Source organism: Cricetulus griseus, chromosome 4, assembly GCF_003668045.3.
Source record: "Cricetulus griseus strain 17A/GY chromosome 4, alternate assembly CriGri-PICRH-1.0, whole genome shotgun sequence".
Taxonomy (NCBI): domain Eukaryota; kingdom Metazoa; phylum Chordata; class Mammalia; order Rodentia; family Cricetidae; genus Cricetulus; species Cricetulus griseus.
In genome coordinates, this window is record NC_048597.1 from 177486005 (window position 1) to 177498576 (window position 12572).

Genomic DNA, 12572 nt, shown 5'->3' on the forward strand with positions numbered 1-12572 from the left:
CCAGGACAGGCTCCAAAGCTACACAAGAAACCCTGTCTCAAAAAACCAAAAAGGAAAACAAACAAACAACAACAACAAAAAAAAAAAAACAGTTGCTGAATTCATGAATAAAGTCTCCAGGGCCAGTTTTTCCTTTAAGTATTTCAGTGGTTTCCCTAATACAGGATCTTGGTTCACAGTGGTTTCAAGAGTGTGGAATAGTCGGCATTTGGAAGGTTGTAATGGGAGCTTAAGGAATCATTGTTCACAATGTGCTTCCTGCACTCTGGGGCTGTGGGTTAAGTAGAAAGTATGCAGCTCATGTCTGTCAGGATTTTATTTTTATAAAAGTCTAATGCAGGCCTGGAGAGATGGCTCAGATGCTAAGAGCACTGGCTGCTCTTCCAGAGGTCCTGAGTTCAATTCCCAGCTTCCACATGGTGGCTCACAACCATCTATAATGAGATCTGCTGCCCTCTTCTGGCCTGCAGGTGTTAACTCACAGAGATCTGCCTGCCTCTGTCTTCCAAGTGCTGGGATTAGAGGTGTAGTATGCCATTATTTCTGGCTTATTTTTTGTTTAATATAAACTTTCTTCTATTCTGTCTTTAGCACAAAAATCTGTATGCTGTCTATGTAGTATTTTTATTGTTCTGCAATATAAACTGGTTTACTGAACACAGCTGCTCTTTGGTTTGAAAATACAGTTTTTAAATTTTTTTTACCCAACAATTAGATAATTTGTTACTAAATAAATGTGATCTGTAAGTTTTGTTTTGGTTTGTTTTGTTTTTAAAGATTGATTGAGGGGACTGGAGAGATGGCTCAGAGGTTAAGAGCACTGACTGCTCTTCCAGAGGACCTGAGTTCAATTCCCAGCAACCACATGGTGGCTCACAACCATCTGTAATGAGATCTGGTGCCCTCTTCTGGTGTGCAAGCATGCATGCAGATAACTATATACATAATAAATAAAGTCTTTAAAAAAATAAAAAAAAAAGATTGATTGATTTACTATGTATACAGTGTTCTGCCTGAATATATTCCTGCAGGCCAGAAGAGGACACCAGATCTCATTACAGATGGTTTTGAGCCACCATGTGGTTGCTAGGAATTGAACTCAGGACCTCTGGAAGAGCAGCCAGTGCTCTTAACCTCTGAGACATTTCTCTAGCCCAGATCTGTAAGTTTTTTGTGCAGAATGTTTAAAAAAAAAATTTAGAGGAGACAGATGTAGTAGTCTACACTTTAATCCTAGCACTTGGGAGGCAGAAGCAGGCAGATCTCTTTGAGTTTGATGCCAGGCTGGTCTAGCCCAGCCAGGTCCACATGGTGAAACCCTGTCAAACAAAAACAAAACAAAAGCCAAGATGCAATTTAAAAAAAACCCAATACAGAGTATCCAGCTCTTCTCTGTTATAGACCCTTTTATACTCCATGTTAGAAGGTATCAAGTGTCAAAGTAATATTTATTTTATTAATTTATGTGGGTGTTTTGCCTACATGTACATGTGTTTGCTCTATGTGAGTGAGTGCCTAGTGACTGTAGAAATCAGAAGAGGGCATCCCTCTGATACTGAAGCTACAGATGACTGAGAGATACCACACAGGTGCTGGAAATCGAACCTGGTTCTCTGCAAGAGCAACAAGTGCTCTTAATCTCTTAACCATCTATCCAGCCCCCCAAATAATGTTTTAATGGCCAGAATCAATGAATGAGTTTCTGTCTTAGCACATGTTAGTTTAACCCTACAATACCTAGTTCTGTCGAACTCTAATAGTTTTTCTTTATGCTTGATAGCCTTCTCCAAACCAGACTTAATTCGAGATTCTTGATGAGGAAGAAGGTCCTTGGTAGAGAGGTCTACCTTTCCAGAATTTTCCGCCCCTGAAATTCAATAAGAAAAGCAAATGGTATCAGCCCATAGAACAAATTTGTTGTATTGTTGTGCAGCAATAAACAAAATATTTACAGATCTGGTTCTAGCCTGATGATCTGAAGCATTCACTGAAATGAAAACATTTAAGGTCAGCCCCAACCGACATCAAGTGGTATCTGGCACTAACAGTTTCTCAAAAATAAATAAATAAATAAATAAATAAAGTTAGGCCTTTATTTATTTAACAAATTTACCTGTGAGTTCCAGGACAGCCAGAGAAACCCTGTCACAAAATATCTGAGAGAGAGAGAGAGAGAGAGAGAGAGAGAGAGAGAGAGAGAGAGAGAGAAATCTAGACCACTTAGGGAATACCAAATGTATCTCAGTGTTAGACTGCTTTTCTATAAAGAGCCTGTGTTTGTCACACAGCTCCTAAGATCAAAACAAACAACAACAATAAAAACAACAACAAAAAAACCACTTTACTGAGGAAAGAGCTATCATGTATATGCTTCCCCCCCTCTCCCCCCCCCCCCGTGGTTTCTCTGTAGCTTTGGAGACTGTCCTGTAGACCAGGCTGGCTTCAAACTCGAACAGATCCACCTGCCACTCCCTCTTTTATATACTTTTATATATCAAAACCAAATATTAATTAATGGAAGAAAGATTTCAGAAATGTGCAAAAATGGAGTAAATGATAAGGCATAAAAGGAATAATATTTGCCAAAATAACCAATAAAAAGTTTATATCATCTTTGTTTATAGATTAGGAAACTAAAGTTCAAAGATGGAAGTAAATGTACTGAATTTATTCAGACAATAAAAGGTAGATCATTAAATGCTACACTCACCTACATGGAAGGCTACAGGAGGACCACCAGAGCCTAGGGACTCAAGGTCAGCTGGATAATAGCCTCAAAAAAATTTTTTGTGAACTTTGGCACGGTCTTACACACCTGTAACGACAGCACTCAGGAGGCAGAGGCAGGAAAATTACCTAGAGTTCAAGACTATTCTAAACCCAGACAGTACCAGATGGAGCCAGAGCTATAACAGTATAAATAAAAAATAGTTAAATAAATAGGTATCTTTAAATAATTAACCACATCCTTTAGAATGTGTCCCAACAAGCCTGGTGATGATGGCAGGTCTTTAATCCCAGCACTTGGCAGGAAGAGGAAGGCAGAGCTCTGTGAGTTTGAGTCCACCATGGTCTACACAGCATGTTCTAAGACAGCTGGGGCTACACAAAGAGACCCTGTCTTGAAAAACTAAAAAACAAAACAAAACAAAAACATAAAATATTGTGTCCCAACAAAGTCAAAAGGTATGTTGACAAAGTTGACCATTTATAACATTATTTCTAATTTGGAAAGTGTCTAAATATCCAATAGCTAGGAGCTAGATAAACAAATTAGGATAAGCAGTCAATAGAATATTTTAAAAGCCTTATTTATTTGTGTATGTGTGCATGCAGGTACATGTGCCTGGAGGCCAGAAGGTGTCCAATCAGGCATCTGCAGGAAGCCCACCTTGTTACATGGATTTTAGGACTGAGCTCCAGTCCTTGTGAATGAGTTGAAAGAAAAAAATATGAAATAAGGTGAGAGCTAAATATAGTTTTGATGGAAATTAATAAACACATTGTTCTACCTCTTAAAAGTTGTTTTAGCCTGGCATGATGGCACACACCTACAATCCCAATACCTTGGAAAAGGCAGCGTATCTAAAGTTCAAAGTTCTCCTCAACTACACAGAAAGTTTAAGAGTAACTTGGGCTACAAGAGATCTTACCTCTCAAAAGAAAAAAAAAGAGGGGCTCTAAAAAAGGCAAAAAAAATGCCTTTTAAAAATAGTCTTAAATTTTATGTTGTTTTAAAAGAATTTAGTGTTAGCGTATGTATGTGTACACATGCCACCGCATGCATGTGGAAGTCAAAAGACAACTTGCAGGTCTCAGGTACTGACCTCAGGTCATCAGGCTTAGCAGTAAGCACCTTTACCTTCTGAACCATCTTGTCAGCCTTGAACTTCTTTTCTGAGACAGGGTCTCACTATGCAATGCAAGATAGCCTAGTTTCGGTTCAGTTTCATAGTTTCAAACATGCTGTGCTCCTTTCACAGACTCTAGAATGCTGTAGTTATAGGTTTATTTGCACCACCATACCTAGCTTCACTTTCTTCTTTTTACATTTTATTCAGTATGGGGTGTATGGGGGGGTCATTTGTGTAAGCTATTTTCTTTTTACATTTTATTTAGCATGGGGTGTGTGTGGGGGGGTGTGTGTGTGTATGCATGTGCGTGCATGTATGCGCATGCCATGAAGCATATATGGGAAGGCAGAGGCCAACCGGTGGGAGTCAGTTTTCTCAGCAGACGGTACCTTTACATGCTGAGCCATCTCACCAGACCACCTATATTTTATTTTTTATTTTTTAGTAGATAAGAATCTACTAAAGGATAGTCCCAAACACCCAAACTCCAACAATCCTCCTGCCTCAGCCTCCCAAATATAGTACTTCAGGTCTGTGCCACCCTAACAAAAAAGTCCTTAAATATTTTTGTCAGATGTTCTCAAATATAAAAGACTTAATACTTTGGAAAAAAAGAATACAATTCCTATATAAGTTCATCCCTTGATGTCAGCATTTATCTTTATAAGGATTAAAACTCAGAAATTAGAGCTGAGAGCCTGGCATAGTGGTACATGCTTTTAGTCCCAGCACCTAGGAGGCAGACACAGGCGGCTCTCTGAGTTCAAAGCCAGCCTGGTCTACAAAGTGAGGCCCTGTCTCAAAGAATGAAAAAAAACAAAGCAAGAAAGAAAACTGGGATTTACCTGACATGAGCTTCTTTAGCAGTTTCTGACTTTTGTTTGAGTCACGCTGTAAAATGTCCTGTTCTTCATTAGTACATACCTATAAAGTAAAAGAAAGAATTACCATTCAGCAGTTGAATAATATTTCTTTTTTTAAAAGATTTATTTATTTATTTACTGTGTACTAGTGTTTTGCCTGGATATATTTTGTGTGAAGGTACTGGATCCCCTAGAACTAGAGTTACAGACAGTTGTGAGCTGTCGTGTGGGGACTGGGAATTGAACCTGGGACCTCTGGAAGAGCAGCCAGTGCTCTTAACCGCTGAGCCATCTCTCCAGCTCCCCAAATAATATTTCTTGCTTGCTATGCTATAAAGAGTAGCCTCAATAGGTGGATCTCTGAGTTCAAGGATAGCCTGGTCTACAGAGTGAGTTCCAGGACAGCCAGGGCTACACAGTGAAACCCTATCTTGAAAAACCAAAAAGTTCATTGCTGTAAATATTTCTGAATAACTAGGTGAATAATAAAATAATAGATAGATAGATAGATAGATAGATAGATAGATAGATAGATAGACAGATAGATATACATATACCTACTTTCAAAGTAAAAATATTTGCTCCTGTCAAGAATACTGAAAAAAATCATGGCACTTTTCAAAAGCCTTTGGTTCTAACAAACTCCAAATCCAACAACAGAAATTATAAGGAGATTTTTTATTAGAAAGAACCAGAAGCTTGAAGCTGGAGAGATGGCTCAGCAATTAAAAACACCGGCTACTCTTCCAGAGGACCTGGGTTTGATTCCCAGCACACACATGGCAGCTCACAAGTGTCTGTAACTCCAGTTCCAGGGGATCCAATTACTTCTTCTAGCCTCTGAGGGGACCAGGCACAAATGTAGTCCACAGACATACATGTAAGCAAAACACACACACACACACACACACACACACACACACACAAAGAAAGAAAGAACAAGAAGGCAAATATGATAGCCTGTATCTGTAATCTCAGTAGTTTAGTACTTGAAAACCTGAGGCAGGGGGACTGCAACAAACTTGAGGCTAGCCTTGTTTACACCAGGAGTTCAAAGACAGTTATTAATGAACCTGTGCTCACAGGGAGTTTGAGAGCAGCCTAGTTACATAGTCCCTCACTTTTCTGCCTTGGTCTCCAGAGTGCTGGGATTCCATTAAACATTGTAGTGAATAAATTTCCTAAGAGACATTACAAAGGATTTGGCCGAACAGTGGTGGCACATACCTTTAAATCCAGCACTTGGGAGGCAGAGGCAGGCAGATCTCTGTGAGTTCGAGGCCAGCCTGGTTTATGGATAGGCTCCAAAGCTACAGAGATACTCTGTCTTGAAAAAAACAAATAAGCCAACAACAAAAAAAACAGAAACCACCACCACCAACAAAAAAAACCCACTATGACAAAAGCAATTCTGGTAGGAGGAAAGGGCTTATTTTTTTATACCCTTATTTATTTTTATTGTATGAATGTCTGAATGTTTTGCCTGCATGTATGTCTGTTTACCATATGTATGCCTGGTCTTGCAGAGGTCAGAAGCAGGTATCAGATCTGCTGGAATTGGAGTTATAAGCAATATATACTTTATTTAACTTTATTTTATGTGCATTGGTGTAAGGATACCAGAACCCCTGGAACTGGAGTTAGAGACAGGTGTGAACTGCCATGTGGGTGCTGGGAATAGAACCCGGGTCCTCTGGAAGAGGAGCCACTGCTCTTAACCACTGAGCCGTCTCTCCAGCCCCCCCTTCTCTCTCTCCCTCTCTCTCTCTCTCTCTCTCTCTCTCTCTCTCTCTCTCTCTCTTTTTAAAGATAGGTTTATTTATTTATTGTGTATACAGTGTTCTGTCTGCATGTATCCCTGCAGTCCAGAAGAGGGCATCAGACTACATTACAGATGGTTGGGAGCCACCATGTGGTTGCTGGGAATTGAATTCCGGACCTCTGGAAGAACGGGCAGTGCTCTTAACCCCTGAGCCATCTCTCCAGCTCCCTTTCTCTATTTTAAAGACAAGCTCTCGTTCTATAGCTCCAGTTGGCCTGGAACTCACAGAGATCCTCCTGCCTCTGCCTCCCAAGTGCTGCTATTATAAGCAAACATCATCATACATTAGCCTGTTTTATATAATCCGGGACCACCCTCCAGACCACACAATTGCAAGGCCTTCCCACATTAATCACTCATTAAGAAAATGTTCCACATGGTTACCTACAGGCCAATCTTATGAAAGCATTTTTTCAACTGAAGTTCCCTGTTTTCAGATAATGCAAGCTGACAAAAATCACCCAGGGCACAGAGTAAAAACAAAACAGGAAAGAAAGACTTTACCAAAGAGCCGCAGAATAAGCAGGGGCCAGAACCCTCTTGCTCGCAGACAATCCGACCACAGACCAGACAGTTATTGATGAGCTTGTGCTTCTGGCCCAGGCAATCACATGGGTGACGACCAGGAAGCAGGACTGCTAGTTTGTCCTGTCCCTCTCTTGTGTATAAATTGACAAATTTTGTCTTCTTCTTTACTGAGTTGTTGCTTTCTTGTGCCTATATGTACAAAGACATTACCAGAGAACACTAATCAATGACAACAAAAAGAATTAAGGAAGAAAGCCTCAGTACTGTAACAACTTACATGAATCACCAAAGAAGGGGAATACAGATTACTTATAATTAGGGGCCTGATAAAAGCAAGGTAATTGTTTTTCTAGCAATTGTTTTATTTTGTTAGTAGCTCTCAGTCACCTAAGAGCAAAGTAAATTTAGCATTTAAAGCAGCTTGATATGTTTTTAAAAGGAAGTTTTACACATGTAAAAACAACTATGGTGTGCATTTGCAGGTCAGGGGACAACTTTCAGGTGTCAGTTCTCTCCTTGCATCGTGTGGATTCAGAGGACTGAACTCAGGTCATCAGTCTTGGTGGCAAGCACTTTCACCCACTGAGCCATATCGCTGTCCCTTAAGATACTTAATACCGCATATGTAGATATTTCATCATTCAAATGTAGTGAGCTGGGTTCCTTTTGTTTTTGAGTAACAATTGGCTTGAACTATTAAGTTCAAACTAGAAGATGGCATTGATCCTCCTGCCTGTATCTCCTAAGTGCTGAGATGACATGTATACATGACTACACTCAATAAGCAGTGCCGGGGAGGGAACCCAGAGCATCATACATGACAGGCAATCATGCTACCAATCCTCAGTCCTATTTTTCCTATTTCTCCTTTTCATGTGGTGCTAGCTACTGAACAAGTGCCTATGTACAGTAGGTATGTGCTAGCTACTGAGGTATATACTCCCAACCCTTGATGTCTTAAACCATAGCTAAAAATGCCTTTGGGGCTAGTTAGACAGTTCAGGAGGTAAAGATACTTTCCAAGCCTAAATGACCTGACACAATATAAAAGAAGAGAACAGACTCACATAAACTGCATGCACACACACACATACGCACACACAAAGAGTAAATAAATAAAACAAGTAACTAAAGCAATACCTCTAAAAGTAGACAACATTCACAGATCTCAAAGCATACGCAATCAATAAAATAAGAAAAGTCAGTAAGAAACTTATTCATTTAGGAATTAACAAGAAAAGAAACAGTGTAACTGGTGGTTAGCATGGATGTGGCTCTACATTCAATTCCTATTATTAGAGGGAAAACAGACATAAGAAAAAATATAATATGATAAAACATAGTATAAAATATGAATTTCATAGCAACATGTTCAAATGATAAAGAGAAACATGAAAAAGTACACAACATCTTTAGGCATTAAAATAATACAACATAGCATTTGGGGGTCATTCAGGGGTAAAACTCTTCCTTAGCATACACAAGGCTGTGGGGGATGGGGATTCAAAGTAAAGAATATACAAACATTTCTACAGTTCTTCATGCATGCTGCCAAACACTAATTTTATTTTTAATCACTGACAATCTGGTAGTGATTTAAAATATATTTATCTGATGAGTATAACATCTTGGGTTTGTTCATGCCTTGGGGCAGGGGCATGATAAGAGACTTTAGGTGCTAAAATTGAAAAAGTTCCAAGCAAATTAGGAGTATGAAAAATTGGCCACATTTTTTTGTTTGTTTTGGGTTTTTTGTTTTGTTTTTTGAGTCAGAGTTTCTCTGTAGCTTTGGAAGCTGTGCTGGAACTCACCCTAGACCAGGCTAGCCTCGATCTTGAGATTAAACACTTTTATATACTTATTGGTTATATGTTCTTTGTTCACTTGTGATAATCTTTGCAAATATCATTCTCCTTAGTTTTTTTAGTTTTGCTTTAGTTTTACTTTTTTGAGAAAAAGTTTCATTCAGCAGCCCAGGCTGGTCTTGAATGGGAAGGACTTCTGCTTCAGACTTCTGAGCCCTGGGATTGTGGTTGAGGCCACCATGTCCACTTCTCACCCATTTTTTTTTTTTTTTTTGCATGGTATCATACTCAGGTTTGTTTTTTTTTTTAATTCCTTCTTATATTAATTAATTTCCTTCTGTTGGGAAATTTAGATTGTGACGACTATAAATGTTTTAGTTATCCAGGTACAGTGGCTATAACCTGAGCACTTGGAAGACTGAGGTAGCAGGATTTTGAGTTCAAAGATGGCTTGAGATACACAGAGAATTCTAGGCCAGCCTGGTTATTAATGAGTTTTGACAACTGAATAATGATAATAATGGTAGAAGAGAAAACTTTCGAAACAGAAATACTATTCAAATATTTTTTAAAAGACTTTATTTATTTATTATGCATACAACATTCTGCTTCCATGTATATCTGCACATCAGAAGAGGGCACCAGATCTCATAATGGATGGTTGTGAGCCACCATGTGGTTGCTGGAAATTGAACTCAGGACCTCTGGAAGAGCAGCCAGAGCTTTAACCTCTGAGCCATCTCTCCAGCCCCTCAAATATCTTTTACTGATTTTTTTTAATACAGTCTCATTCCAGGCTGGCCTAGAATTCACTAAGTAGCTCAGATTGGCCTGGAACTCTCAATCTTCCTGCTTTGGTCTCTCAATTGCCTGATAGTTTTGGCTTTTTGTTCGGGTGATTTGGGGTATTGTTTTATGTGAGTTTTTTTGTTTGTGTGTGTGTGTGTGTGTGTGTGTGTGTGTGTGTGTGTGTGTGTGTGTGTGTTGTTGTTGTTGTTGTTGTTGTTGTTGTTGTTGTAGGGGAGAGTTAGAACACAATCCCCCACTACAAAAAATCATGTAGTTGAATTTCCCACCTTTTTGAAAATCACAGGGATCAACACATCCAGAATGCAATGGCTAAGCCTTGTCCTGGGAAAACCACCTTTGTGATTGTGGTATCTCCCCTGCTAGGTAAGTAGGCCTGGCAGTTTTAGTAAAAGCAAATAATCATTTAATTTTGACTGCCCTCTCAAATGATGAAGTTGAAAGTAGGGTGTTTTATTAATTATTATTCATCCACCAACAGGAATGCAGCTCAAAGGCGAAGTGCCTGTCTCACATGCACACACAAGGTCCTAAGTTTGATCCTTAGTATGAAATAAAATAAGTCTTGTAGAGAGTGGTGGCACACACTTATAATCTAGAACTTGGAAGGGAGAGGTAAGAAGATCAGGAGTTCAAGACTAACAGCAAGTTAGAGGTCAGCCTGAGCTACGTGGCTACCTTATCTTAAAAGAAAAAAGATCTAGTACATCACACAGAAAGAAGCATGTCAGCATTGTCACCTCCTCCACCCATTTTTTAAAATCTACCATGGTAGACCAATTTCTGCACTTTATCTCCAAATCATAATAGTCATTTCCTCTTCTCCACAGAGCCAGGAAAAGCTTGATTTTGTAAGCACTTACCTTGGCCAAATCTAAAGGTGTTTTGACCTCTACAGTCAGGTCAGGTTCAGGAAATGCAGGAACTTCTTGTTTGTTTCTTCCTTTCCTCCTACTCCGCTTTAGCTGGTCTACTGATCTCTGTCCATCTAAAATTTCTTTAAAGAATAAAATAAAATACACACAAATACAGAAAGAGAATAGCAAGGTTTATTATTTAGTTTTCTGTAGGTAAAACCTGAAGGTAATTATTTTTGTTTGTTTTGTTTTGAAGACAGGGTTTCTCTGTGTACCTTGTAGACCAGTCTGGCCTCAAAATCACAGAGATCTGCCTGCTTCTGCCTCCTGAGTGCTGGGACCAAAGGTGTATGCCACCACTGTTCTTGGCTTGCAGGCAATTCTTAATATTTACAGTCAAGACACAAAGTCAGGCACAACTACTCTCAATTCAAAATTAAGCCATCTTCATGACTGTGGTCAATGGTAAATAATTCTAAACAGTTTTGGTGATGGAGAATGCTTGCCTAACATGCAAGCAGCCCTGGGTTGGATCCCTAGTACTGGAAGAAGAAAAAGAAAAAGGAGAACTCAAATAATACTGAGTGGAAGTTAATAATACAACATTTTACAGTGTATAATAATGATGTTATTTAGTTTGGTGTTCATTGTTTGTGCTATATAAATCGATACCTCTAAATATCATTCATAATCTGTCAATACTTTCACTCAAGTATACACATCATTAAAAATATTTATAAAAACAGGGCTGGAGCCAGGCATGGTGATGCATGACTTTAATCCCAACACTTGGAGGAAGAGGTAGATAGATCTCTGAGTTTGAGGCCAGCCTAGTTTACAAAATGAGTTCCAGAACAGCCAGGACTATACAGAGAAACCCTGTCTTGGAAAAAAGAAAAAAAACAGCAAACAAAACAAAAACAGGGCTGGAGAGATGGCTCAGAAGTTAAAAGCACTGGCTAGGCATGGCTCAATTTCATGTACATACACATGGCAGCTCAGACCATGTGAAACCACAGTTCCAGGGAACCCAAGTCTGTCCTCTGTCCTGCAAGGGCACCAGGGATGCACGTGGCACAAACATACATGCAGGCAAAACACTCACACACATGAAATAAATAATTTTTAAAAAGAAAAAAAATCTTCAAAAATAGGGACTGGAGAGATGGCTCAGAGGTTAAGAGCACTGGCTGCTCTTCCAGAGGTCCTGAGTTCAATTTCCAGCAACCATATGGTGGCTCACAAACATCTGTAATAACATCTGGTGTGCAGGGTTACATGCAGACAGAACACTGTATATATAATAAATAAATAAATCTTAAATATATATATTTATAAAAATAATTTTTTGTAGTGTTGGGGATTGAACACAGGCTCTCACACATACTAGGCAAGTATCTTACTACTGAATGAGGGCTCAGCCTTTGAAAGATATTTCTTTAATCCATTTGTTAACTTTTTGAAATTATTCTAAAGCTACAACTGTGTCTGGAACCAGATTCTTTTGTGATTTTTTTTTTTTGTAAATTTATAAATGGTGGGTGGTACCCAGTATGGTGGAACAGAACACATCTTTAATCCCAGTACTTGGGGAGGCAGAGGCAGACAGAAAAGCCTGATAGGTGAGAGCAATATTCATTAATAACTGAATAGACCTAAGCAGAAAATATGCACACACAGGATTCTGTTTAGGTTAGCTGTGAACAAGTAATACCTTGTGGCCAAAAACACTGAGCTTTAAAGCCAAACATTATCACTAATACTAATACTTCAATTATCACTTAACCACATTAACTTACCATCTTTCTTCCAGCACTGCTGAAAAGAATCAGAAACCAACTCTTGATCATTCTTTTGCCATTTGCTAATAAGATCTTCTATGAATTGACCTTTTTTCCCCTCATTTCCCTGGAGAAGGTCTGTCACATATTCTCGTAGCTCTTCAGCACTCTCAATTGACAAAACATACCTCAGGAGGTAAAGATAAAAGTTATTGAAACAAGAATAGCTTATTCTGTATGACATTCAGAAATCAT

The 12572-nt window shown here is 39.0% G+C and overlaps 1 protein-coding gene and 1 non-coding gene across 4 annotated transcripts in view; both read right to left on the reverse strand.

Annotated features, from left to right (window-relative positions):
- Positions 1-12572, reverse strand: part of Trip4 (thyroid hormone receptor interactor 4) — a 57910-nt gene that overhangs the window by 41152 nt on the left and 4186 nt on the right. For all 3 annotated transcript variants that reach the window (XM_027411310.2, XM_027411309.2, XM_035443778.1), the window contains exons 2-6: positions 12336-12505; positions 10543-10676; positions 7044-7256; positions 4700-4778; positions 1738-1867 (exon numbers count right to left, since the gene is read on the reverse strand). In XM_027411310.2, coding sequence (XP_027267111.1) covers positions 1738-1867; positions 4700-4778; positions 7044-7256; positions 10543-10676; positions 12336-12505 — 726 coding nt within the window. The remainder of the gene's footprint in view (positions 1-1737; positions 1868-4699; positions 4779-7043; positions 7257-10542; positions 10677-12335; positions 12506-12572) is intronic.
- On the reverse strand, positions 9890-10053 carry LOC113831265. The gene has a single exon (XR_003484628.1). It is a non-coding gene; the product is annotated as a U1 spliceosomal RNA (small nuclear RNA).